At 49.2% G+C, this 25,860-nt stretch overlaps 1 protein-coding gene across 1 annotated transcript in view; it reads left to right on the top strand.

Annotated features, from left to right (window-relative positions):
• LOC135571145 (rho guanine nucleotide exchange factor 39-like) overlaps positions 1–25,860 on the top strand; it is a 62,349-nt gene that overhangs the window by 20,958 nt on the left and 15,531 nt on the right. The window contains exons 4-5 of the mRNA XM_065016939.1: positions 2,437–2,557; positions 8,943–9,105. Of these exons, the coding sequence (XP_064873011.1) occupies positions 2,437–2,557; positions 8,943–9,105 (284 nt within the window). The remainder of the gene's footprint in view (positions 1–2,436; positions 2,558–8,942; positions 9,106–25,860) is intronic.

A 25,860-nucleotide genomic window follows, 5' to 3' on the forward strand; every position in this document is an offset into this window, starting at 1 on the left:
TGTGTGTCTCTCTCTCCTGGCTGTGTGCCCTCGTTAGCCCAACTCTCCTGCTAAGTGTGTGTGTGTTTCTAGTGTGTGTGTGTGTGTGTGTATGCGCACTTGTGTCTCCTGGCTGTGTGTGTGTGTGTGTGTGTGTGTGTGTCTCTCCTGGCTGTGTGTGTGTGTCTCCTGGCTGTCTCTGAGTCTTCTGATTACCAACAGGTCTACCTTGTCTCCTGGCTGTGTGTGTGTGTCTCCTGGCTGTCTCTGAGTCTACTGATTACCAACAGGTCTACCTTGTCTCCTGGCTGTGTGTGTGTGTCTCCTGGCTGTCTCTGCGTCTTCTGATTACCAACAGGTCTACCTTGTCTCCTGGCTGTGTGTGTGTGTCTCCTGGCTGTCTCTGAGTCTTCTGATTACCAACAGGTCTACCTTGGCCCGATGCTTCATTCCAACCTATTCAAATCAACTTCAGAGCTCCTTCTTTCCAGCGACGTGAGGATGTAATGTCTCTGGGAACATCATTAGATGTAATGTCTCTGGGAACATCATTAGATGTAATGTCTCTGGGAACATCATTAGATGTAATGTCTCTGGGAACATCATTAGATGTAATGTCTCTGGGAACATCATTAGACGTAATGTCTCTGTGAACATCATTAGACGTAATGTCTCTGTGAACATCATTAGACGTAATGTCTCTGTGAACATCATTAGACGTAATGTCTCTGTGAACATCATTAGACGTAATGTCTCTGGGAACATCATTAGACGTAATGTCTCTGGGAACATCATTAGACGTAATGTCTCTGTGAACATCATTAGACGTAATGTCTCTGGGAACATCATTAGACGTAATGTCTCTGGGAACATCATTAGACGTAATGTCTCTGTGAACATCATTAGACGTAATGTCTCTGTGAACATCATTAGACGTAATGTCTCTGGGAACATCATTAGATGTAATGTCTCTGGGAACATCATTAGATGTAATGTCTCTGGGAACATCATTAGATGTAATGTCTCTGTGAACATCATTAGATGTAATGTCTCTGGGAACATCATTAGACGTAATGTCTCTGTGAACATCATTAGACGTAATGTCTCTGTGAACATCATTAGACGTAATGTCTCTGGGAACATCATTAGACGTAATGTCTCTGGGAACATCATTAGACGTAATGTCTCTGTGAACATCATTAGACGTAATGTCTCTGGGAACATCATTAGACGTAATGTCTCTGGGAACATCATTAGACGTAATGTCTCTGGGAACATCATTAGACGTAATGTCTCTGGGAACATCATTAGACGTAATGTCTCTGGGAACATCATTAGACGTAATGTCTCTGGGAACATCATTAGACGTAATGTCTCTGGGAACATCATTAGACGTAATGTCTCTGGGAACATCATTAGATGTAATGTCTCTGGGAACATCATTAGATGTAATGTCTCTGGGAACATCATTAGACGTAATGTCTCTGGGAACATCATTAGATGTAATGTCTCTGGGAACATCATTAGATGTAATGTCTCTGGGAACATCATTAGACGTAATGTCTCTGGGAACATCATTAGACGTAATGTCTCTGTGAACATCATTAGATGTAATGTCTCTGGGAACATCATTAGACGTAATGTCTCTGGGAACATCATTAGACGTAATGTCTCTGGGAACATCATTAGACGTAATGTCTCTGGGAACATCATTAGACGTAATGTCTCTGGGAACATCATTAGACGTAATGTCTCTGGGAACATCATTAGATGTAATGTCTCTGGGAACATCATTAGATGTAATGTCTCTGTGAACATCATTAGACGTAATGTCTCTGTGAACATCATTAGATGTAATGTCTCTGGGAACATCATTAGACGTAATGTCTCTGGGAACATCATTAGACCAGTGCAGTCAGGAGTTGTAAATGTCTAATTGTTGAGCACTCTTTTTATTTATTCGTGTTATTTCTTACCGTCCGTGGTGATCAGACGGTTCTATGTGGTAATATTTAGTGATGGAGGGGGATCAATGCTGCTGGGGGGGGGGGGTCGATGCTGCTGGGGGGATCAATGCTGCTGGGGGGGTCGATGCTGCTGGGGGGGTCGATGCTGCTGGATATGTTGTTGCATATCACAATATTATTTTGGACGATATTATAATGAAACTTTTACGCCAAATATGGATTTGGCGTCCGATTGATAGCGCTAGTCGACTATACCGACTAGACCTAATCGGATCGACGTGTAGAATCGGCATCTAAGTATTGTGAGAATATCGTACTGTGATGTCCATTGCTATATTTCTAGGGCTGGGTATTTCCAGGGACGATACGATATTCCCAGAATACTTAGTTGCCAATACTATATTGTGATTATCTTGACATGTTATCTTACATGAGGATTTGTTGTCGATGCTGATCACCATTGTTAATTGTCTCTCTCTCTGCTCTGCAGGACGTTGTTGGTCCGTCTGGAGAACGGGGACTTCGGCCGTGGATTTGATGACTTCTGTCCTCACCTCCACCACTACGTTACCTACGTAGACAACATCCAGAACGCCAACAGGGTCCTGGCGGTAAGAACACTTCTTATTGTATTGTTGTGAACAACAACTCTCAGAACCCTTTGAGGTTCTGTGTTCCGGTAAGAACACTTCTTATTGTATTGTTGTGATCAACTCTCAGAACCCTGTGAGGTTCCGTGTTCCGGTAAGAACACTTCTTATTGTATTGTTGTGATCAACTCTCAGAACCCTGTGAGGTTCCGTGTTCCGGTAAGAACACTTCTTATTGTATTGTTGTGAACAACAACTCTCAGAACCCTGTGAGGTTCTGTGTTCCGGTAAGAACACTTCTTATTGTATTGTTGTGATCAACAACTCTCAGAACCCTTAATTTACATAAGTATTCACATCCGGTACGGTAAGAACACCACTTCTTATTGTCTGGTTGTGAACAACAACTCTCAGAACCCTGTGAGGTTCCGTGTTCCGGTAAGAACACCACACACACCACTTCTTATTGTATTGTTGTGAACAACAACTCTCAGAACCCTGTGAGGTTCTGTGTTCCGGTAAGAACTTTGGGCGCGCTTTTCATCCGGACGTGAAAATACTGCCCCCTAGCCCGACGAGGTCATTAAGAAGGAAAGCTATTTCACAAATTAACTTTTAAGAAGACACACCTGTTAATTGAAATACATTCCAGGTTGACTACCTCATGAAGCTGGTTGAGAGAATGCCAAGTGTGGAAAGCGGTCAAAGCAAAGGGTGGCTACTGAGAAGAATCTCAAATATAAAATAGATTTAGATGTATTTATTTGTTACACTTTTTTGGTTACTACATGATTCCATATTGTGTTATTTCATAGTTTTGTTGTCTTCACTGTTATTCTACAATGTAGAAAATAGAAACAATTAATAAAAACCCTTGAGTGAGTAGGGTGAAAATCGAGGGCAGGACTTGAAAATGGCTGCCTAGCAATGATCAACAACCAACTTGACAGAGCTTGGATCATTTTTTAAAAAGAATAATGGGTTAATATTGTACAAACCATGTGTGCAAAGCTCTTAGAGACTTACCCAGGAAGACTCACAGCTGTAATTGCTGCCTAATGTGTTTCTACAAAGTGTTGACTCCGGATGTGAATACTTATGTAAATTTATATTTCTGTGTTTAATTTTCAATACATTTGCAACAAATGTTTGTCATTTTGTCATGATCTGGTATTGTGTGTTGGTGGGTGTGTAAATCCATGCTTAATTCAGACTGTAACACAACACGATGTGGAGTAAGTCAAGGGGTATGAATACTTTCAGAAAGGCACTGTTTTAATCACCTCAGCCTAAGTGATGCACCTCCGTTAGCATGCTAACGAGTCTCCTAACACGCTAATAACACACAGCCCCGTGTTTCAGCAGTTACAGGCGTGTTAGCAAAGTAGACCCGGTGGAAGAATCAATTCCAACTCCCCTCTGTCCCTAATCAATGAGATCAGTCAATGGGCTCTCTGCAGAGACTCATCCTTCCTCTTAACCAAGACATTCATATCACTGCAGCTGTCGGCTCCGTGCAGGATTCACCACAGGGGTAACTAGGAGAGGAGAGGATGCTAGGTAGGTAGAGATGCAGTGGCTCTTCAGTAAGTAGTATTTTAGTTTAGCTCCATAGTGACGTTAGCTCTGTAGTGACGTTAGCTCTGTAGTGACGTTAGCTCTGTAGTGACGTTAGCTCTGTAGTGACGTTAGCTCTGTAGTGACGTTAGCTCTGTAGTGACGTTAGCGACGTTAGCGCCGTTAGTGACGTTAGCGCCGTAGTCACTTTATCGCCGTAGTGACGTTTTATCGCCGTAGTGACGTTAGCGCCGTAGTGACGTTAGCGCCGTTAGTGACGTTAGCGCCGTTAGCGCCGTTAGTGACGTTAGCGCCGTAGTCACTTTATCGCCGTAGTGACGTTTTATCGCCGTAGTGACGTTAGCGCCGTAGTGACGTTTTATCGCCGTAGTGACGTTTTATCGCCGTAGTGACGTTTTATCGCCGTAGTGACGTTTTAGCGCCGTTAGCGCCGTTAGCACTGTAGCGTTGAAATGTTAGTTTCTGATTTTCCTCTTGTTGGTGTTCATCAGTGATTCCTCTCAAGTTGAGCTCATCATCGCAGTGGAAATACACACACACCCCTTCACCCGGGATGAAGTCCACAACAATGTTGCAACCACATCAGGAGACCGTTTTTTAGGTCTCGGAAAAAGTTAAGACATTTTGATTACCCTTTAATTCCAGTGTGCACCAGGAAGAGACTGTTGATTGGTTAAGAGGTGGTGTTGTGGTCAGTGTGCACCAGGAAGAGACTGTTGATTGGTCAAGAGGTGTTGCTGTGGTCAGTGTGCACCAGGAAGAGACTGTTGATTGGTCAAGAGGTGTTGCTGTGGTCAGTGTGCACCAGGAAGAGACTGATTGGTTAAGAGGTGGTGTTGTGGTCACTGTGCACCAGGAAGAGACTGTTGATTGGTTAAGAGGTGGTGTTGTGGTCAGTGTGCACCAGGAAGAGACTGTTGATTGGTCAAGAGGTGTTGCTGTGGTCAGTGTGCACCAGGAAGAGACTGTTGATTGGTCAAGAGGTGTTGCTGTGGTCAGTGTGCACCAGGAAGAGACTGATTGGTTAAGAGGTGGTGTTGTGGTCAGTGTGCACCAGGAAGAGACTGTTGATTGGTTAAGAGGTGGTGTTGTGGTCAGTGTGCACCAGGAAGAGACTGTTGATTGGTCAAGAGGTGTTGCTGTGGTCAGTGTGCACCAGGAAGATACTGTTGATTGGTCAAGAGGTGGTGTTGTGGTCAGTGTGCACCAGGAAGAGACTGTTGATTGGTTAAGAGGTGTTGCTGTGGTCACCAGGAAGAGACTGTTGATTGGTCAAGAGGTGTTGCTGTGGTCAGTGTGCACCAGGAAGAGACTGATTGGTTAAGAGGTGGTGTTGTGGTCAGTGTGCACCAGGAAGAGACTGTTGATTGGTTAAGAGGTGTTGCTGTGGTCAGTGGTCACCAGGAAGAGACTGTTGATTGGTTAAGAGGTGTTGCTGTGGTCAGTGTGCACCAGGAAGAGACTGTTGATTGGTCAAGAGGTGTTGCTGTGGTCAGTGTGCACCAGGAAGAGACTGATTGGTTAAGAGGTGGTGTTGTGGTCAGTGTGCACCAGGAAGAGACTGTTGATTGGTTAAGAGGTGGTGTTGTGGTCAGTGTGCACCAGGAAGAGACTGTTGATTGGTCAAGAGGTGTTGCTGTGGTCAGTGTGCACCAGGAAGAGACTGTTGATTGGTCAAGAGGTGGTGTTGTGGTCAGTGTGCACCAGGAAGAGACTGTTGATTGGTTAAGAGGTGTAGCTGTGGTCAGTGCCATCTGGGATCCTTGGGATGTCCCTACCCTAAACCGTAGCCTTAACCCTTTATTGAACCTTTATTTAACTAGGCAAGTCTGTTAAGAACAAATTATTATTTACAATGACGGCCAAACCCGGACGACGCTGGGTCAATTTTGTCGCAGCCCTATGGTACTCCAAATCTCGGCCCGGTAGTGTTACAGCCTGGAATCGAACCAGGGTCTGTAGTGAAGCCTCTAGCGCTGAGATGCTCGTGCCTTAGACCGCTGCGCCACTTGGGGAACCCTTTCCCTAACCATAACGCTTACCGTAACCGTTTTTTACATTTCAACGCGGTCAGGAGGTCCCGAGGATCCCAGATAGCACGGACTGTGTTGCTGTGCTGCTCCTGTGAAACAAAATGGATGCAAATAATCACGATGCCATTCTGACAGGTCGGCTACTAGTGTAGTTAACATTGTAATTGAGCCTATCCGGCTCTAGCAGAAGACTGGTATCATTAACATTATCTCTAACGGCTGTTACACAAAGTGTAGACACACACACACACACACACACACACACACACAGGCAGGGGAATTCCTGTGGCGTTTCAGAAAGCTGCATGAAAACACCAATCGCTGATGCATTATGGTCAATACTTATGGTTCTCTGGGAAGAAGTTCAACAGATTTGTTTTTGAATATTGTTCAGTTTTTGTAATGTCTGGATTAGGTGATTCTGTCCACAAACGCAGGTTTACTTGGGCTCACGGACAGACCAGGCAGCCTCGCGGACAGACCATGCGGCTTCGCGGACAGACCATGCGGCCTCGCGGACAGACCAGGCGGCCTCGCGGACAGACCCACAGGCTTCGCGGACAGACCAGGCGGCTTCGCGGACAGACCAGGCGGCTTCGCGGACAGACCGACAGGCGGCCTCGCGGACAGACCGACAGGCGGCCTCGCGGACAGACCGACAGGCCTCGCGGACAGACCAGGCGGCCTCGCGGACAGACCGACAGGCCTCGCGGACAGACCGACAGGCCTCGCGGACATACCAGGCGGCTTCGCGGACAGACCAGGCGGCCTCGCGGACAGACCAGACGGCCTCGCGGACAGACCAGGCGGCCTCGCGGACAGACAGACAGGCGGCCTCGCGGACAGACAGACAGGCGGCCTCGCGGACAGACAGACAGGCGGCCTCAGACCAGACAGACAGACAGGCGGCCTCGCGGACAGACAGACAGGCGGCCTCGCGGACAGACAGACAGGCGGCCTCGCGGACAGACAGACAGGCGGCCTCGCGGACAGACAGACAGGCGGCCTCGCGGACAGACAGACAGGCGGCCTCGCGGACAGACAGACAGGCGGCCTCGCGGACAGACAGACAGGCGGCCTCGCGGACAGACAGACAGGCGGCCTCGCGGACAGACAGACAGGCGGCCTCGCGGACAGACAGACAGGCGGCCTCGCGGACAGACAGACAGGCGGCCTCGCGGACAGACAGACAGGCGGCCTCGCGGACAGACAGACAGGCGGCCTCGCGGACAGACAGACAGGCGGCCTTTGCGCGGACAGACAGACAGGCGGCCTCGCGGACAGACAGACAGGCGGCCTCGCGGACAGACAGACAGGCGGCCTCGCGGACAGACAGACAGGCGGCCTCGCGGACAGACAGACAGGCGGCCTCGCGGACAGACAGACAGGCGGCCTCTCGGACAGACAGACAGGCGGCCTCGCGGACAGACAGACAGGCGGCCTCGCGGACAGACAGACAGACAGGCGGCCTCGCGGACAGACAGACAGACAGGCGGCCTCGCGGACAGACAGACAGACAGGCGGCCTCGCGGACAGACAGACAGGAGGCGGCCTCGCGGGACAGACAGACAGGCGGCCTCGCGGACAGACAGACAGACAGGCGGCCTCGCGATAGACAGTGGTGTCAGACAGACTGACAGGCGGCCTCGGGGACAGACAGGCGGCCTCGCGGACAGACAGGACGGCTCGCGGACAGACAGGCGGCCTGTTCGGACAGACAGGCGGCCTCGGGGTGACAGACAGGCGGCCTCGCTGTTTAGACAGGCGGACCTCGCGGACAGACAGGCGGCCTCGCTGACAGACAGGCGGCCTCGCGGACAGACAGGCGGCCTCGCGGACAGACAGGCGGCCTCGCGGACAGACAGGCGGCCTGTTCTCAGACAGACAGGCCCTCGCGGACAGACAGACAGACAGGCGGCCTCGTTCTCAGACAGACAGGCGGCCTCGCGGACAGACAGACAGGCGGCCTCGCGGACAGACAGACAGGCGGCCTCGCGGACAGACAGACAGGCGGCCTCGCGGACAGACAGACAGGCGGCCTCGCGGACAGACAGACAGGCGGCCTCGCGGACAGACAGACAGGCGGCCTCGCGGACAGACAGACAGGCGGCCTCGCGGACAGACCGACAGTTCTGTCGAGTGGCTGAGAAGTTCTCTGTCCAACACTTCGGTCTCCTCTGTTTAGTGGAGGACTCAGGGTGATATTAGTGGTGTCTGTTCTCTGTCTAGTGGAGGACCTCAGGGTGATATTAGTGGTGTCTGTTCTCTGTCCAACTCTTCAGTCTCCTGTTTAGTGGAGGACCTCAGGGTGATATTAGTGGTGTCTGTTCTCTGTCTAGTGGAGGACCTCAGGGTGATATTAATGGTGTCTGTTCTCTGTTTAGTGGAGGACCTCAGGGTGATATTAGTGGTGTCTGTTCTCTGTTTTAGTGGAGGACCTCAGGGTGATATTAGTGGTGTCTGTTCTCAGTTTAGTGGAGGACCTCAGGGTGATATTAGTGGTGTCTGTTCTCTGTCTAGTGGAGGACCTCAGGGTGATATTAGTGGTGTCTGTTCTCTGTTTAGTGGAGGACCTCAGGGTGATATTAGTGGTGTCTGTTCTCTGTTTAGTGGAGGACCTCAGGGTGATATTAGTGGTGTCTGTTCTCTGTCTATAGTGGAGGACCTCAGGGTGATATTAGTGGTGTCTGTTCTCTGTCTAGTGGAGGACCTCAGGGTGATATTAGTGGTGTCTGTTCTCTGTTTAGTGGAGGACCTCAGGGTGATACTAAATGGTGTCTGTTCTCTGTCCTCAGCTCCAGGTCAAGAAGAACAAAGCCTTTAGAAGGTTTAAGAAGCTCCAGGAGTCCAGACCAGAGTTCCTCAACTGTAAACTAGAGGACCTCCTCCCACTGCCCATACAGCGCATCCAACAGTATGTTATTCTGTTTCCATACACCTTAGATTGGGTGTATAACAGTATGTTACTGTTTCAATACACCTTATACACCCCGACTAACAGTATGTTACTCTGTTTCCATACACCCCATCTAACAGTATGTTATTCTGTTTCCATACACCTTATACACCCCATCCAACAGTATGTTTCCATACACCTTATACACCCCATCCAACAGTATGTTACTCTGTTTCCATACACCTTATACACCCCATCTAACAGTATGTTACTCTGTTTCCATACACCTTATACACCCCATCTAACAGTATGTTACTCTGTTTCCGTACACCTTATACACCCCATCTAACAGTATGTTACTCTGTTTCCGTACACCTTATACACCCCATCTAACAGTATGTTACTATGTTTCCATACACCTTATACACCCCATCTAACAGTATGTTACTCTGTTTCTGTCCACCTTATACACCCCATCTAACAGTATGTTACTCTGTTTCCGTACACCTTATACACCCCATCTAACAGTATGTTACTATGTTTCCATACACCTTATACACCCCATCTAACAGTATGTTACTCTGTTTCCGTACACCTTATACACCCCATCTAACAGTATGTTACTCTGTTTCTGTACACCTTATACACCCCATCTAACAGTATGTTACTCTGTTTCCGTACACCTTATACACCCCATCTAACAGTATGTTACTCTGTTTCCGTACACCTTATACACAGTAGAACAGTACATCGTTCTAAACCACCAACTACTGTAAAACACAATTCAACAGTACATTGTTCTAAACCACCAACTACTGTAAAACACAATTCGACAGCACATCGTTCTAAACCACCAACTACTGTAAAACACAATTCAACAGCACATCGTTCTAAACCACCAACTACTGTAAAACACAATTCAACAGCACATCGTTCTAAACCAACTACTACTGTAAAACACAATTCAACAGCACATCGTTCTAAACCACCAACTACTGTAAAACACAATTCAACAGCACATCGTTCTAAACCAACTACTGTAAAACACAATTCAACAGCACATCGTTCTAAACCAACTACTACTGTAAAACACAATTCAACAGCACATCGTTCTAAACCACCAACTACTGTAAAACACAATTCAACAGCACATCGTTCTAAACCACCAACTACTGTAAAACACAATTCAACAGCACATCGTTCTAAACCACCAACTACTGTAAAACACAATTCGACAGCACATTGTTCTAAACCACCAACTACTGTAAAACACAATTCGACAGCACATCGTTCTAAACCACCAACTACTGTAAAACACAATTCAACAGCACATCGTTCTAAACCACCAACTACTGTAAAACACAATTCAACAGCACATCGTTCTAAACCAACTACTGTAAAACACAATTCAACAGCACATCGTTCTAAACCAACTACTGTAAAACACAATTCAACAGCACATCGTTCTAAACCACCAACTACTGTAAAACACAATTCAACAGCACATCGTTCTAAACCACCAACTACTGTAAAACACCTACTACATCAAACGATACCTGCTTTCACTTCAACTCCACTTTCCCACCCGTGATACAGAGGTAATACGGCTGCTGGTTGTCATGTGATGTCGGTTCCACTGACCCAGTAGTTTGTGGACTTTTTATTTTGTTGATTGGCGCTTGACAAAGTTCTCCATTTCCTACTCTGAACCATGTGACTTCCTGAAGGTGTTGGTGGGAACGTTCCGAGTGGGTAACAGAACAGTGTGTGTTGAGAGGGTAGTGTTTGCGTACTGTAAACACCACCATAGACGACCCCTGTAGCGTCACGCTTTTCATGCCTGACTTCTCCTTTTCCTGTTTGTTGTTTTTTTAGCTGCGATGACAGACGTGGTTATTATTTGATGTAGCGCCTGTTGGTAAAACTTTGACACACACACACACACACGCAGACACACACACACACACACACCACACACACACAGACACACACACACACACACAGACACACACACACACACACATCAGACAGACACACACACACACAGACACAGACACACACACACAGACACACACACACACACACACACACACACACACACACACACAGACACAGACACACACAGACACACACACACACAGACACACACAGACACACACACAGACACACACACAGACACACACACACACACTCTCAGACTGTCACAGATCTGTCACAATCCCCTGCGTTAACCAGCCGTTAGTGTTGGCTGTAATTTAATGTGGTCCTGATCCCTGTCGTTAATTAGTGTATCACGGGGGGAATGGGCCATAATCAACATGCTGATTTATGAACACAGGGTGCCAGGATGAAAATACGCTGCTATGGGGTTTATCAAGCTGCTAGTCTGTTTTCTTAATGAGGCTTTCTTGTCTCGTGTAGTATGGAGATGATTCTCACAGCGACCTCCTGGACGTGTTGTGTCCATCCGTCACGAAGACAGTACGTCTGTCCTGTGGAGACAGTACGTCTGTCCTGTGGAGACGGTACGTCTGTCCTGTGGAGACGGTACGTCTGTCCTGTGGAGACGGTACGTCTGTCCTGTGGAGACGGCATCCTGTCCTGTTGAGACGGTATGTCTGTCCTGTGGAGACCTCCTGTCCTGTGGAGACCATCGTCTGTCCTGTGGAGACGGTACGTACGTCTGTCCTGTGGAGACGGTACGTCTGTCCTGTGGAGACCATCCTGTCCTGTGGAGACGGTACGTCTGTCCTGTGGAGACGGTACGTCTGTCCTGTGGAGACGGTACGTCTGTCCTGTGGAGACGGTACGTCTGTCCTGTGGAGACGGTACGTCTGTCCTGTTGAGACGGTACGTCTGTCCTGTTGAGACGGTACGTCTGTCCTGTGGAGACGGTACGTCTGTCCTGTGGAGACGGTACGTCGTCTGTCCTGTGGAGACGGTACGTCGTCTGTCCTGTGGAGACGGTACGTCTGTCCTGTGGAGACGGTACGTCTGTCCTGTGGAGACAGTATGTCTGTCCTGCTGTCCCTCCTTGACGCGTTGTGTCCATCCGTCACGAAGAGGCTGCAGGACTGACAGACTTAACCCTGGGACAATGGCAATAGATTCACCTTTTGCTCTTCCTCCGTGAAACTCTCGGAGACTCCAGGGACCTCTAGTAATAGTACGATGATGTTAGGTGACTCAACACACACACACCACATACCACACACACACCACACACGCAGACACACACACACACGTGAACGAACACACACACACACACACGCACACGCAGACACACACCACATACCACACACGCAGACACACACCACACACCACACACGCAGACACACACCACACACACACACACACACACACACACACCACATACCACACACACACCACACACACACCACACACGCAGACACACACCACACACACACACACACACACACACACACACGTTCACGCGTGAACGAACACACACAGAGCTCTCCCTGCTGTCTGGTAATAGCAGGAAATGGATGCCACTTATGGCTGTTGGACGATGATTGATGGTGAGTGTGGCTGAAGTGCTGGATACTTAAGGAGATACGGGAGTGGGGGGGTTGTGGGGGGGATAAAATCATTGCCTTTTATTAAGTGGCATTTACTGTCTGGATCTGGCCTGGATCCCAAATGGCACCCTATTCCCCTATATAGTGCAGCGTTAGGGCCCCATTGGGCTCTGGTCAAACGTAGTGCACTATGTAGGGAACACGGGGCCGTTTGGGAGGTGGATCTTGGCTGGCTGAAAGTGGACCTTCTCTTTCCGTCCTCTCTCCCCGGAGATGATGGGTTCTGGAGTTGACTGGGGCTGTGTGTGTGTCGGTGAATAGCTCCTCTGCGCTCTCTCGGTCTGTGTTACCCATGTTATTGTGTCCGTAATGGGGATGTAGCGTGTCAACGCGAAGGCGGGTGGCAACTGGAGGATTCCGGAATCCACAATGGCTCTGAGTTGGGGGCCATTTTGTGCCTGAGGGAATGTTAACCTGGTGGTGACGAGGAAACTAAGACCTAGCAACTGGAGGATATGGCTCTGAGTTGGGGGCCATTTTGTGCCTGAGGGAATGTTAACCTGGTGGTGAAGAGGATGAGAGCAGTACGGACAGGACATGAGGAAACGGGTTAAGGCTGCGGGCTCGTGAACATCGAGGGGAGGGAAACTAAGACCTAGCCTTTAGATTGGGCAACCAATGACCACGCTCATTTTAGTCCTCCTTTATGTGAACGATGGATTTGAAAAATGATTTGTTATATCAAGATGTTAAAGCGTGCGTTGTGATAGGACAAGATGTTAAAGCGTGCGTTGTGATAGGACGTGATCTTAAAGCGTGCGTTGTGATAGGACGAGATGTTAAAGCGTGCGTTGTGATAGGACAAGATGTTAAAGCGTGCGTTGTGATAGGACGTGATGTTATAGCGTGCGTTGTGATAGGACAAGATGTTAAAGCGTGCGTTGTGATAGGACGTGATGTTAAAGCGTGTGTTGTGATGGGACAAGATGTTAAAGCGTGCGTTGTGATAGGACAAGATGTTAAAGCGTGTGTTGTGATAGGACGTGATGTTAAAGCGTGCGTTGTGATAGGACGTGATGTTAAAGCGTGTGTTGTGATAGGACGTGATGTTAAAGCTTGCGTTGTGATAGGACGAGATGTTAAAGCGTGCGTTGTGATAGGACGAGATGTTAAAGCGTGCGTTGTGATAGGACGAGATGTTAAAGCGTGCGTTGTGATAGGACGTGATGTTAAAGCGTGCGTTGTGATAGGACGTGATGTTAAAGCGTGCGTTGTGATAGGACGAGATGTTAAAGCGTGCGTTGTGATAGGACGTGATGTTAAAGCGTGCGTTGTGAGGACGTGATGTTAAAGCGTGCGTTGTGATAGGACGATGTTAAAGCGTGCGTTGTGATAGGACAAGATGTTAAAGCGTGCGTTGTGATAGGACAAGATGTTAAAGCGTGCGTTGTGATAGGACGTGATGTTAAAGCGTGCGTGATGTGATGTTAGGCGTGCGTTGTGATAGGACGAGATGTTAAAGCGTGCGTTGTGATAGGACGTGATGTTATGTTATAGGAGTGATGTTAAAGCGTGCGTTGTGATAGGATGATGTTAAAGCGTGCGTTTGTTAGGATGTTAGCGTGCGTAGGACGTGATGTTAAAGCGTGCGTTGTGATAGGACGTGATGTTAAAGCGTGCGTTGTGATAGGACGTGATGTTAAAGCGTGCGTTGTGATAGGACGATGATGTTAAAGCGTGCGTTGTGATAGGACAAGATGTTAAAGGATGAGATGTTAAAGCGTGCGTTGTGATAGGACAAGGGCGTGATGTTAAAGCGTGCGTTGTGATAGGACGTTGTTAGGACGTGATGTTAAAGCGTGCGTTGTGATAGGACGTGATGTTAAAGCGTGCGTTGTGATAGGACGTTGTTAAAGCGTGCGTTGTAGGGCGTGATGTTAAAGCGTGCGTTGTGATAGGGCGTGATGTTAAAGCGTGCGTTGTGATAGGACGTGATGTTAAAGCGTGCGTTGTGATAGGACGTGATGTTAAAGCGTGCGTTGTGATAGGACGTGATGTTAAAGCGTGCGTTGTGATAGGACGTGATGTTAAAGCGTGCGTTGTGATAGGACGTGATGTTAAAGCGTGCGTTGTGATAGGAGGACGTGATGTTAAAGCGTGCGTTGTGATAGGACGTGATGTTAAAGCGTGCGTTGTGATAGGACGTGATGTTAAAGCGTGCGTTGTGATAGGACGTGATGTTAAAGCGTGCGTTGTATAGAATGTTAAAGCGTTTTAGAATCTTCACTGAACTGAAGTAGATTAATACTTTTTATGAATTAAAAAAACAAACTTTTACCCCTTTTTTTCTCCTCAATTTCGTGGTTTCCAATTGGTAGTTACAGTCTTGTCTCATCGCTGCGACTCCCGTACGGACTCGGGAGGGGCAAAGGTCGAGAGCCGTGCGTCCTCCGAAACGCAACCCAACCAAACCGCAACTGCTTCTTGACACAATGCCCACTTAACCCGGAAGCCAGCCGCACCAATGTGTCGGAGGAAACACCGTACACCTGGTGAGCGTGCACTGCGCTCCGCCCGCCACAGGAGTCGCTAGGAGCGCGATGGGACAAGGACATCCCTGCCGGACAAACCCTCCTCTAACCCGGACGACGCTGGACCAATTGTGCGCTGCCCCCATGGGTCTCCCGAGAACCCAGAATCTCTAGTGGCACAGCTAGCACTGCGATGCGGCTAACACTGCGAGGCAGCTAGCACTGCGAGGCAGCTAGCACTGCGATGCAGCTAACACTGCGAGGCAGCTAACACTGCGAGGCAGCTAACACTGCGAGGCAGCTAGCACTGCGAGGCAGCTAGCACTGCGATGCAGCTAGCACTGCGAGGCAGCTAGCACTGCCTTAGACCACTGCACCACTCGAGAGGCCCCCCTTGTTGGGCGTTTTGAAAGAATCTTCATTTGAACATATTCAAGTACCTCCTGCTCTTCTCAATCGTTGTAGTATTGCTGTGATGAAGACACCACTACATTCCCCATATTTAAACTAAACAAACTCTCTCACATTCTCATTTTTATACCAAACCATATTATATATATAATTATCATTTTCTTTCATCCCTTTTACCCACTTACCCATTCAGAGAGGGAGATAAGATACGTCTCTTTACAATCACTTCATATTCGCTTTTAATTGCCGAAAGTTTAGAGAGACGAGTGTATCTCGACACACACACACACAGACACACACACCACACACACACACACACACACACACACACACACACACACACACACACACACACACAATGCCTCCCAGTACTATATTGAGATGTTCTGTGTTCATTTCCTTGGTTCTTTCTTTCCTTTTGAAGCTATTAGTGGTAGAAATGAAGGTCTGTGTTCACTAACCCGTGTTATAGGCTGTTGTCTCTTAATTAGACTTCTGAATCTTTAATGTAACGTATTTAACGGCAAATCATTTGACTTTATTCTCTCTCCCGCTCTCGCTCTCGCTCTCCCGCTCTCCCTCTCTCGCTCTCCCTCTCTCGCTCTCCCTCTCTCTCTCTCTCTCTCTCTCCCTCTCTCTCTCTCTCTCTCTCCTCTCTCTCTCTCTCTCCCTCTCTCTCCCTCTCTCTCTCCCTCTCTCCCTCTCTCCCTCTCTTGCTCGCTCTCTTCGTTTCTGACGTGACTGGAAGTGCCCGAATGACCCAACATGTCTGCTGAGAATAGGAAAGAGAGCGATCTGCATATCATCTGCATATTACAAAAGGAATTAGCATTAGCGCCGTAGCCACAGCCGCCACATTCTCACTAACTAGGCCAACACAGTGATCCCCAACCACATGCTGGCTTTCTAAACATGCTAGCATTCTTCTCCCCCCCTTTTTCATTAGAATATGTGAGCTGTTATAAATCGGGTTCAGATGATGTTATTGTTGTCTCGTCCGTTAACTTGTCTTTGCTCAGCTGCTAATGAGCGTGACAGCGCCGGCTAAACGGGCTCGTTTCCGTTTTACATTATTTGGGAATGCTGGGTAATAAACTCTCATTAGAGAGGAGAAACTCTCCCTCTTTCTTTCTTTTTTGTAGCGCCGTCTCTTTAATTACATCCCTCCCTCCCTCCCTGCCTCCCTCCCTCCCTCCCTCCCTCCCTCCCTCCCTCCCTCCCTCCCTCCCTCCCTCCCTCCCTCCCCCTCCCCCCTCCCTCCCCTCTCTAATAAGGATGAGGGCATGCTCCCTCTGCTGATAAAGCCTGTCATGTATTTGTTATTACTAGATGAGAGAATAAAGGAGTGGAATTATTACTTCCTGTTTAAGTGTCTCCTAATTGAAGGAGGGTTTAATTGGACTCTTGTTTCGGGTTTCTTTTCTTTTTAGTTTCCTAATGAGTTGAACAATGTTGCTCTTTCTCCCCTTTCACAAGGCTTACTGCTGGTGTGGTAACGTATCAGTAGTGTAGTTCGTCGCGATTTAGTTATATTTATACAATACCGGAGTTTATAATTTGAGTTTCTGTCTGTCCCCCCCCGGTCTCTTTTCCAGGTTATTACAACAGCAGCCTTCATTCTTAGCAGCTTCGAGTGCATTGAAAAGTAAAGCAATGCTTAACCCTTTTCAGATTTCACCTTGAGTTGCATTTAAGAACCAGACAATCATTCCAGAGAAAATAACTGTCAGATGAATGTTATTACTTATTTTTTTTATTTTTAGAATTAAATAAAACGTGTTAATTTTGAATCGTGCTGTATCGTTCAGGGTCGAGGAATACAATGGACGCTCTGTCATGTAGACGGAGTGTATCTGTTGTCATCCTTCCTTTTCATGTCACATGGCGCCACTGTTAACAAATAACAGTTTCTACTGCTGCCACCAACTGTCAGTACGTTGGCACGAGCATGGCTAATGACTGACTGCTAGCATGGCTAATGACTGACTGCTAGCATGGCTAATGACTGACTGCTGGCATGGCTAATGACTGACTGCTAGCATGGCTAATGACTGACTGCTAGCATGGCTAATGACTGACTGCTGGCATGGCTAATGACTGACTGCTAGCATGGCTAATGACTGACTGCTAGCATGGCTAATGACTGACTGCTGGCATGGCTAATGACTGACTGCTAGCATGGCTAATGACTGACTGCTAGCATGGCTAATGACTGACTGCTGGCATGGCTAATGGCTGACTGCTGGCATGGCTAATGGCTGACTGCTGGCATGGCTAATGGCTGACTGCTAGCATGGCTAATGGCTGACTGCTGGCATGGCTAATGGCTGACTGCTAGCATGGCTAATGACTGACTGCTGGCATGGCTAATGACTGACTGCTAGCATGGCTAATGACTGACTGCTGGCATGGCTAATGGCTGACTGCTGGCATGGCTAATGGCTGACTGCTGGCATGGCTAATGGCTGACTGCTAGCATGGCTAATGGCTGACTGCTAGCATGGCTAATGGCTGACTGCTAGCATGGCTAATGACTGACTGCTAGCATGGCTAATGACTGACTGCTAGCATGGCTAATGGCTGACTGCTAGCATGGCTAATGGCTGACTGCTAGCATGGCTAATGGCTGACTGCTAGCATGGCTAAGGACTGACTGCTAGCATGGCTAATGACTGACTGCTAGCATGGCTAATGACTGACTGCTAGCACTGCTAATGGCTATCTGCTAGCATGGCTAATGGCTGTCTGCTAGCATGGCTAATGGCTGACTTCTGGAGTGGAATATGGTAGTCTGTCTGCTAGCATGGCTAATGACTGACTGCTAGCATGGCTAATGGCTGACTGCTAGCATGGCTAATGGCTGACTGCTAGCATGGCTAATGGCTGACTGCTAGCATGGCTAATGGCTGACTGCTAGCATGGCTAATGGCTGACTGCTAGCATGGCTAATGGCTGACTGCAAGCATGGCTAATGGCTGACTGCTAGCATGGCTAATGGCTGACTGCTAGCATGGCTAATGGCTGGCATGGCTAATGGCTGACTGCTGGCATGGCTAATGGCTGACTGCTGGCATGGCTAATGGCTGACTGCTGGCATGGCTAATGGCTGACTGCTGGCATGGCTAATGGCTGACTGCTGGCATGGCTAATGGCTGACTGCTGGCATGGCTAATGGCTGACTGCTGGCATGGCTAATGGCTGACTGCTAGCATGGCTAATGGCTGATTGCTAGCATGGCTAATGACTGACTGCTAGCATGGCTAATGGCTGACTGCTGGCACCTGTGTGTCTCTTAAAATCAAGACCAGACAACACAGAGAGGGGGAGAGACGGGGGGGGAGAGGGGAGGGGGAGTAAAGGTGAGGGGGAGAGTAGGTGAGGGGGAGAGAGTAGGTGAGGGGGGAGTTGGGGAGAAAGAAAGAGTAGGGCGGGAGAGTAAGGGGGCAGGACATTAGAGGGAGGAGAGTAGTGGGGAGACAGACACTGGAAATCAATGTAAATTGTCAATGCACTTCCAAGGTCCCGCTGTCCCTCTCCAAACGCCAGGGTAAAGATTTCTGCCGTTGGAAAGCTGCCGTTCGGTCTCCCTTTTAGAAGGGGATCGGTTACTCTAATGTATCACACATTGATCACAATGCTCTTATTCTGTACTTTTAAAATGGGAATCTTCTTTCTTTGACAACTATCTGACCGTTTGGACCCCCCCCTAACCCTGTTAGTTTGCTGCTGTTCCTGACTATCTGACCCTGTTTTTGGACCCCCTCCCCCAACCCTGTTAGTTTGCTGCTGTTCCTACTATCTGACCCCCCCAACCCTGTTAGTTTGCTGCTGTTCCTACTATCTGACCGTTTGGACCCCCCTAACCCTGTTAGTTTGCTGCTGTTCCTACTATCTGACCGTTTGCTGCTGTTCCTACTATCCCCCCCTAACCCTGTTAGTTTGCTGCTGTTCCTACTATCTGACCGTCCCTAACCCTGTTAGTTTGCTGCTGTTCCTACTATCTGACCGTTTGGACCCCCTAACCCTGTTAGTTTGCTGCTGTTCCTACTATCTGACCGTTTGGACCCCCCCTAACCCTGTTAGTTTGCTGCTGTTCCTACTATCTGACCGTTTGGACCCCCCCCTAACCCTGTTAGTTTGCTGCTGTTCCTACTATCTGACCGTTTGGACCCCCCTAACCCTGTTAGTTTGCTGCTGTTCCTGGATCTGACCGTTTGGACCCCTAACCCTGTTAGTTTGCTGCTGTTCCTACTATCTGACCGTTTGGACCCCCCTAACCCTGTTAGTTTGCTGCTGTTCCTACTATCTGACCCCCCCCTAACCCTGTTAGTTTGCTGCTGTTCCTACTATCTGACCCCCCCCCAACCCTGTTAGTTTGCTGCTGTTCCTACTATCTGACCGTTTGGACCCCCCTAACCCTGTTAGTTTGCTGCTGTTCCTACTATCTGACCGTTTGGACCCCCCCAACCCTGTTAGTTTGCTGCTGTTCCTACTATCTGACCGTTTGGACCCCCCTAACCCTGTTAGTTTGCTGCTGTTCCTACTATCTGACCGTTTGGACCCCCCCTAACCCTGTTAGTTTGCTGCTGTTCCTACTATCTGACCGTTTGGACCCCCCCAACCCTGTTAGTTTGCTGCTGTTCCTACTATCTGACCTGTTTGGACCCCCCAACCCTGTTAGTTTGCTGCTGTTCCTACTATCTGACCGTTTGGACCCCCCCCCAACCCTGTTAGTTTGCTGCTGTTCCTACTATCTGACCGTTTGGACCCCCCTAACCCTGTTAGTTTGCTGCTGTTCCTACTATCTGACCGTTTTTGCTGCTGTTCCTACTATCTGACCCCTAACCCTGTTAGTTTGCTGCTGTTCCTACTATCTGACCGTTTGGACCCCCCCCTAACCCTGTTAGTTTGCTGCTGTTCCTACTATCTGACCGTTTGGACCCCCTAACCCTGTTAGTTTGCTGCTGTTCCTACTATCTGACCGTTTGGACCCCCCCCCTAACCCTGTTAGTTTGCTGCTGTTCCTACTATCTGACCCCCCCCCCAACCCTGTTAGTTTGCTGCTGTTCCTACTATCTGACCGTTTGGACCCCCCCCCCCCAACCCTGTTAGTTTGCTGCTGTTCCTACTATCTGACCGTTTGGACCCCCCTAACCCTGTTAGTTTGCTGCTGTTCCTACTATCTGACCGTTTGGACCCCCCCCCCCCTAACCCTGTTAGTTTGCTGCTGTTCCTACTATCTGACCCTTGGACCCCCCCCAACCCTGTTAGTTTGCTGCTGTTCCTACTATCTGACCGTTTGGACCCCCCTAACCCTGTTAGTTTGCTGCTGTTCCTACTATCTGACCGTTTGGACCCCCTAACCCTGTTAGTTTGCTGCTGTTCCTACTATCTGACCCCCCCAACCCTGTTAGTTTGCTGCTGTTCCTACTATCTGACCCCCCAACCCTGTTAGTTTGCTGCTGTTCCTAACTATCTGACCCCCCCCCCAACCCTGTTAGTTTGCTGCTGTTCCTACTATCTGACCCCCCCTAACCCTGTTAGTTTGCTGCTGTTCCTACTATCTGACCCCCCCTAACCCTGTTAGTTTGCTGCTGTTCCTACTATCTGACCGTTTGGACCCCCCAACCCTGTTAGTTTGCTGCTGTTCCTACTATCTGACCGTTTGGACCCCCCTAACCCTGTTAGTTTGCTGCTGTTCCTACTATCTGACCGTTTGGACCCCTCCCCTAACCCTGTTAGTTTGCTGCTGTTCCTACTATCTGACCGTTTGGACCCCCCCCTAAACCTGTTAGTTTGCTGCTGTTCCTACTATCTGACCGTTTGGACCCCCCTAACCCTGTTAGTTTGCTGCTGTTCCTACTATCTGACCGTTTGGACCCCCCTAACCCTGTTAGTTTGCTGCTGTTCCTACTATCTGACCTGACCCCCCCTAACCCTGTTAGTTTGCTGCTGTTCCTACTATCTGACCGTTTGGACCCCCCTAACCCTGTTAGTTTGCTGCTGTTCCTACTATCTGACCGTTTGGACCCCCCTAACCCTGTTAGTTTGCTGCTGTTCCTACTATCTGACCGTTTGGACCCCCTAACCCTGTTAGTTTGCTGCTGTTCCTACTATCTGACCGTTTGGACCCCCCCAACCCTGTTAGTTTGCTGCTGTTCCTACTATCTGACCGTTTGGACCCCCCCCCTAACCCTGTTAGTTTGCTGCTGTTCCTACTATCTGACCGTTTGGACCCCCCCAACCCTGTTAGTTTGCTGCTGTTCCTACTATCTGACCGTTTGGACCCCCCTAACCCTGTTAGTTTGCTGCTGTTCCTACTATCTGACCGTTTGGACCCCCTAACCCTGTTAGTTTGCTGCTGTTCCTACTATCTGACCGTTTGGACCCCCCTAACCCTGTTAGTTTGCTGCTACTATCTGTTCCTACTATCTGACCCCCCCTAACCCTGTTAGTTTGCTGCTGTTCCTACTATCTGACCGTTTGGACCCCCCTAACCCTGTTAGTTTGCTGCTGTTCCTACTATCTGACCGTTTGGACCCCCCTAACCCTGTTAGTTTGCTGCTGTTCCTACTATCTGACCGTTTGGACCCCCTTAACCCTGTTAGTTTGCTGCTGTTCCTACTATCTGACCGTTTGGACCCCCCTAACCCTGTTAGTTTGCTGCTGTTCCTACTATCTGACCGTTTGGACCCCCCTAACCCTGTTAGTTTGCTGCTGTTCCTACTATCCCCCCTAACCCTGTTAGTTTGCTGCTGTTCCTACTATCTGACCCCTAACCCTGTTAGTTTGCTGCTGTTCCTACTATCTGACCCCTCTCGCCCCCCAACCCTGTTGGTTTGCTGCTGTTCCTACTATCTGACCCCCCCCCCTAACCCTGTTAGTTTGCTGCTGTTCCTACTATCTGACCCCCCTAACCCTGTTAGTTGCTGCTGTTCCTACTATCTGACCGTTTGGACCCCCCTAACCCTGTTAGTTTGCTGCTGTTCCTACTATCTGACCGCTTGGACCCCCCCCTAACCCTGTTAGTTTGCTGCTGTTCCTACTATCTGACCGTTTGACCCCCCCCCCCCTAACCCTGTTAGTTTGCTGCTGTTCCTACTATCTGACCCCCTAACCCTGTTAGTTTGCTGCTGTTCCTACTATCTCTTTGACCCCCCCTAACCCTGTTAGTTTGCTGCTGTTCCTACTATCTGACCCCCCTAACCCTGTTAGTTTGCTGCTGTTCCTACTATCTGACGTTTGGACCCCCTCCCCTAACCCTGTTAGTTTGCTGCTGTTCCTACTATCTGACCGTTTGGTTTGCTGCTGTTCCTACCCCCCCCCCCCTAACCCTGTTAGTTTGCTGCTGTTCCTACTATCTGACCGTTTGGACCCCCCTAACCCTGTTAGTTTGCTGCTGTTCCTACTATCTGACCGTTTGGACTAACCCTGTTAGTTTGCTGCTGTTCCTACTATCTGACGTTTGGACCCCCTAACCCTGTTAGTTTGCTGCTGTTCCTACTATCTGACCGTTTGGACCCCCCTAACCCTGTTAGTTTGCTGCTGTTCCTACTATCTGACCGTTTGACCCCCCTAACCCTGTTAGTTTGCTGCTGTTCCTACTATCTGACCGTTTGGACCACCCCCCTAACCCTGTTAGTTTGCTGCTGTTCCTACTATCTGACCGTTTGGACCCCCCCCTAACCCTGTTAGTTTGCTGCTGTTCCTACTATCTGACCGCTTGGACCCCCCTAACCCTGTTAGTTTGCTGCTGTTCCTACTATCTGACCGTTTGGACCCCCCTAACCCTGTTAGTTTGCTGCTGTTCCTACTATCTGACCGTTTGGACCCCCTAACCCTGTTAGTTGCTGCTGTTCCTACTATCTGACCCCCTAACCCTGTTAGTTTGCTGCTGTTCCTACTATCTGACCGTTTGGACCCCCTAACCCTGTTAGTTTGCTGCTGTTCCTACTATCTGACCCCCCCCAACCCTGTTAGTTTGCTGCTGTTCCTACTATCTGGACCCCCTAACCCTGTTAGTTTGCTGCTGTTCCTACTATCTGACCCCCAACCCTGTTAGTTTGCTGCTGTTCCTACTATCTGACCCCTAACCCTGTTAGTTTGCTGCTGTTCCTACTATCTGACCCCCAACCCTGTTAGTTTGCTGCTGTTCCTACTATCTGACCCCCAACCCTGTTAGTTTGCTGCTGTTCCTACTATCTGACCGTTTGGACCCCCCCCCTAACCCTGTTAGTTTGCTGCTGTTCCTACTATCTGACCGTTTGGACCCCCCCTAACCCTGTTAGTTTGCTGCTGTTCCTACTATCTGACCGCCCCCCCCTAACCCTGTTAGTTTGCTGCTGTTCCTACTATCTGACCGTTTGACCCCCCAACCCTGTTAGTTTGCTGCTGTTCCTACTATCTGACCCCCCCTAACCCTGTTAGTTTGCTGCTGTTCCTACTATCTGACCGTTTGGACCCCCTAACCCTGTTAGTTTGCTGCTGTTCCTACTATCTGACCGTTTGGACCCCCTAACCCTGTTAGTTTGCTGCTGTTCCTACTATCTGACCGTTTGGACCCCCCCTAACCCTGTTAGTTTGCTGCTGTTCTGCTACTATCTGACCGTTTGGACCCCCCCCAACCCTGTTAGTTTGCTGCTGTTCCTACTATCTGACCGTTTGGACCCCTAACCCTGTTAGTTTGCTGCTGTTCCTACTAACCCTGTTAGTTTGCTGCTGTTCCTACTATCTGACCGTTTGGACCCCCTAACCCTGTTAGTTGCTGCTGTTCCTACTATCTGACCTGACCCCCCCAACCCTGTTAGTTTGCTGCTGTTCCTACTATCTGACCGTTTGGACCCCCCTAACCCTGTTAGTTTGCTGCTGTTCCTACTATCTGACCGTTTGGACCCCCCCCCCTAACCCTGTTAGTTTGCTGCTGTTCCTACTATCTGACCGTTTGAACCCCCCCTAACCCTGTTAGTTTGCTGCTGTTCCTACTATCTGACCGCCCCCCCCTAACCCTGTTAGTTTGCTGCTGTTCCTACTATCTGACCGTTTGGACCCCCCCCTAACCCTGTTAGTTTGCTGCTGTTCCTACTATCTGACCGTTTGGACCCCCTCCCCTGCTGTTCCTAACCCTGTTAGTTTGCTGCTGTTCCTACTATCTGACCGCCCCCCCCCCTAACCCTGTTAGTTTGCTGCTGTTCCTACTATCTGACCTTGGACCCCCTAACCCTGTTAGTTTGCTGCTGTTCCTACTATCTGACCGTTTGGACCCCCCCCTAACCCTGTTAGTTTGCTGCTGTTCCTACTATCTGACCCCCCCCTAACCCTGTTAGTTTGCTGCTGTTCCTACTATCTGACCCCCCTAACCCTGTTAGTTTGCTGCTGTTCCTACTATCTGACCCCCCCTTGTTAGTTTGCTGCTGTTCCTACTATCTGACCCCCCCCAACCCTGTTAGTTTGCTGCTGTTCCTACTATCTGACCGCCCCCCCAACCCTGTTAGTTTGCTGCTGTTCCTACTATCTGACCCCCCCTAACCCTGTTAGTTTGCTGCTGTTCCTACTATCTGAACCCCCCTAACCCTGTTAGTTTGCTGCTGTTCCTACTATCGACCGTTTTTGAACCCCCCTAACCCTGTTAGTTTGCTGCTGTTCCTACTATCTGACCGTTTGGACCCCCCTAACCCTGTTAGTTTGCTGCTGTTCCTACTATCTGACCGCTTGACCCCCTAACCCTGTTAGTTTGCTGCTGTTCCTACTATCTGACCGCTTGGACCCCCCCCAAACCCTGTTAGTTTGCTGCTGTTCCCCCCTAACCCTGTCTGACCGTTTGACCCCCCCACCCTGTTAGTTTGCTGCTGTTCCTACTATCTGACCGTTTGGACCCCCCCTAACCCTGTTAGTTTGCTGCTGTTCCTACTATCTGACCGTTTGGACCCCCCCCCAACCCTGTTAGTTTGCTGCTGTTCCTACTATCTGACCGTTTGACCCCCCCCCCCCTACTAACCCTGTTAGTTTGCTGCTGTTCCTACTATCTGACCGTTTGACCCCCTAACCCTGTTAGTTTGCTGCTGTTCCTACTATCTGACCGTTTGGACCCCCCCTAACCCTGTTAGTTTGCTGCTGTTCCTACTATCTGACCGTTTGGACCCCCCCTAACCCTGTTAGTTTGCTGCTGTTCCTACTATCTGACCCCCCCCCCAACCCTGTTAGTTTGCTGCTGTTCCTACTATCTGACCGTTGGACCCCCCTAACCCTGTTAGTTTGCTGCTGTTCCTACTTCTGCTGCTGTTCTGCTACTATCTGACCGTTTGGACCCCTAACCCTGTTAGTTTGCTGCTGTTCC

The sequence above is a fragment of the Oncorhynchus nerka genome, unplaced genomic scaffold (genome assembly GCF_034236695.1).
Source record: "Oncorhynchus nerka isolate Pitt River unplaced genomic scaffold, Oner_Uvic_2.0 unplaced_scaffold_731, whole genome shotgun sequence".
NCBI classification, from domain to species: domain Eukaryota; kingdom Metazoa; phylum Chordata; class Actinopteri; order Salmoniformes; family Salmonidae; genus Oncorhynchus; species Oncorhynchus nerka.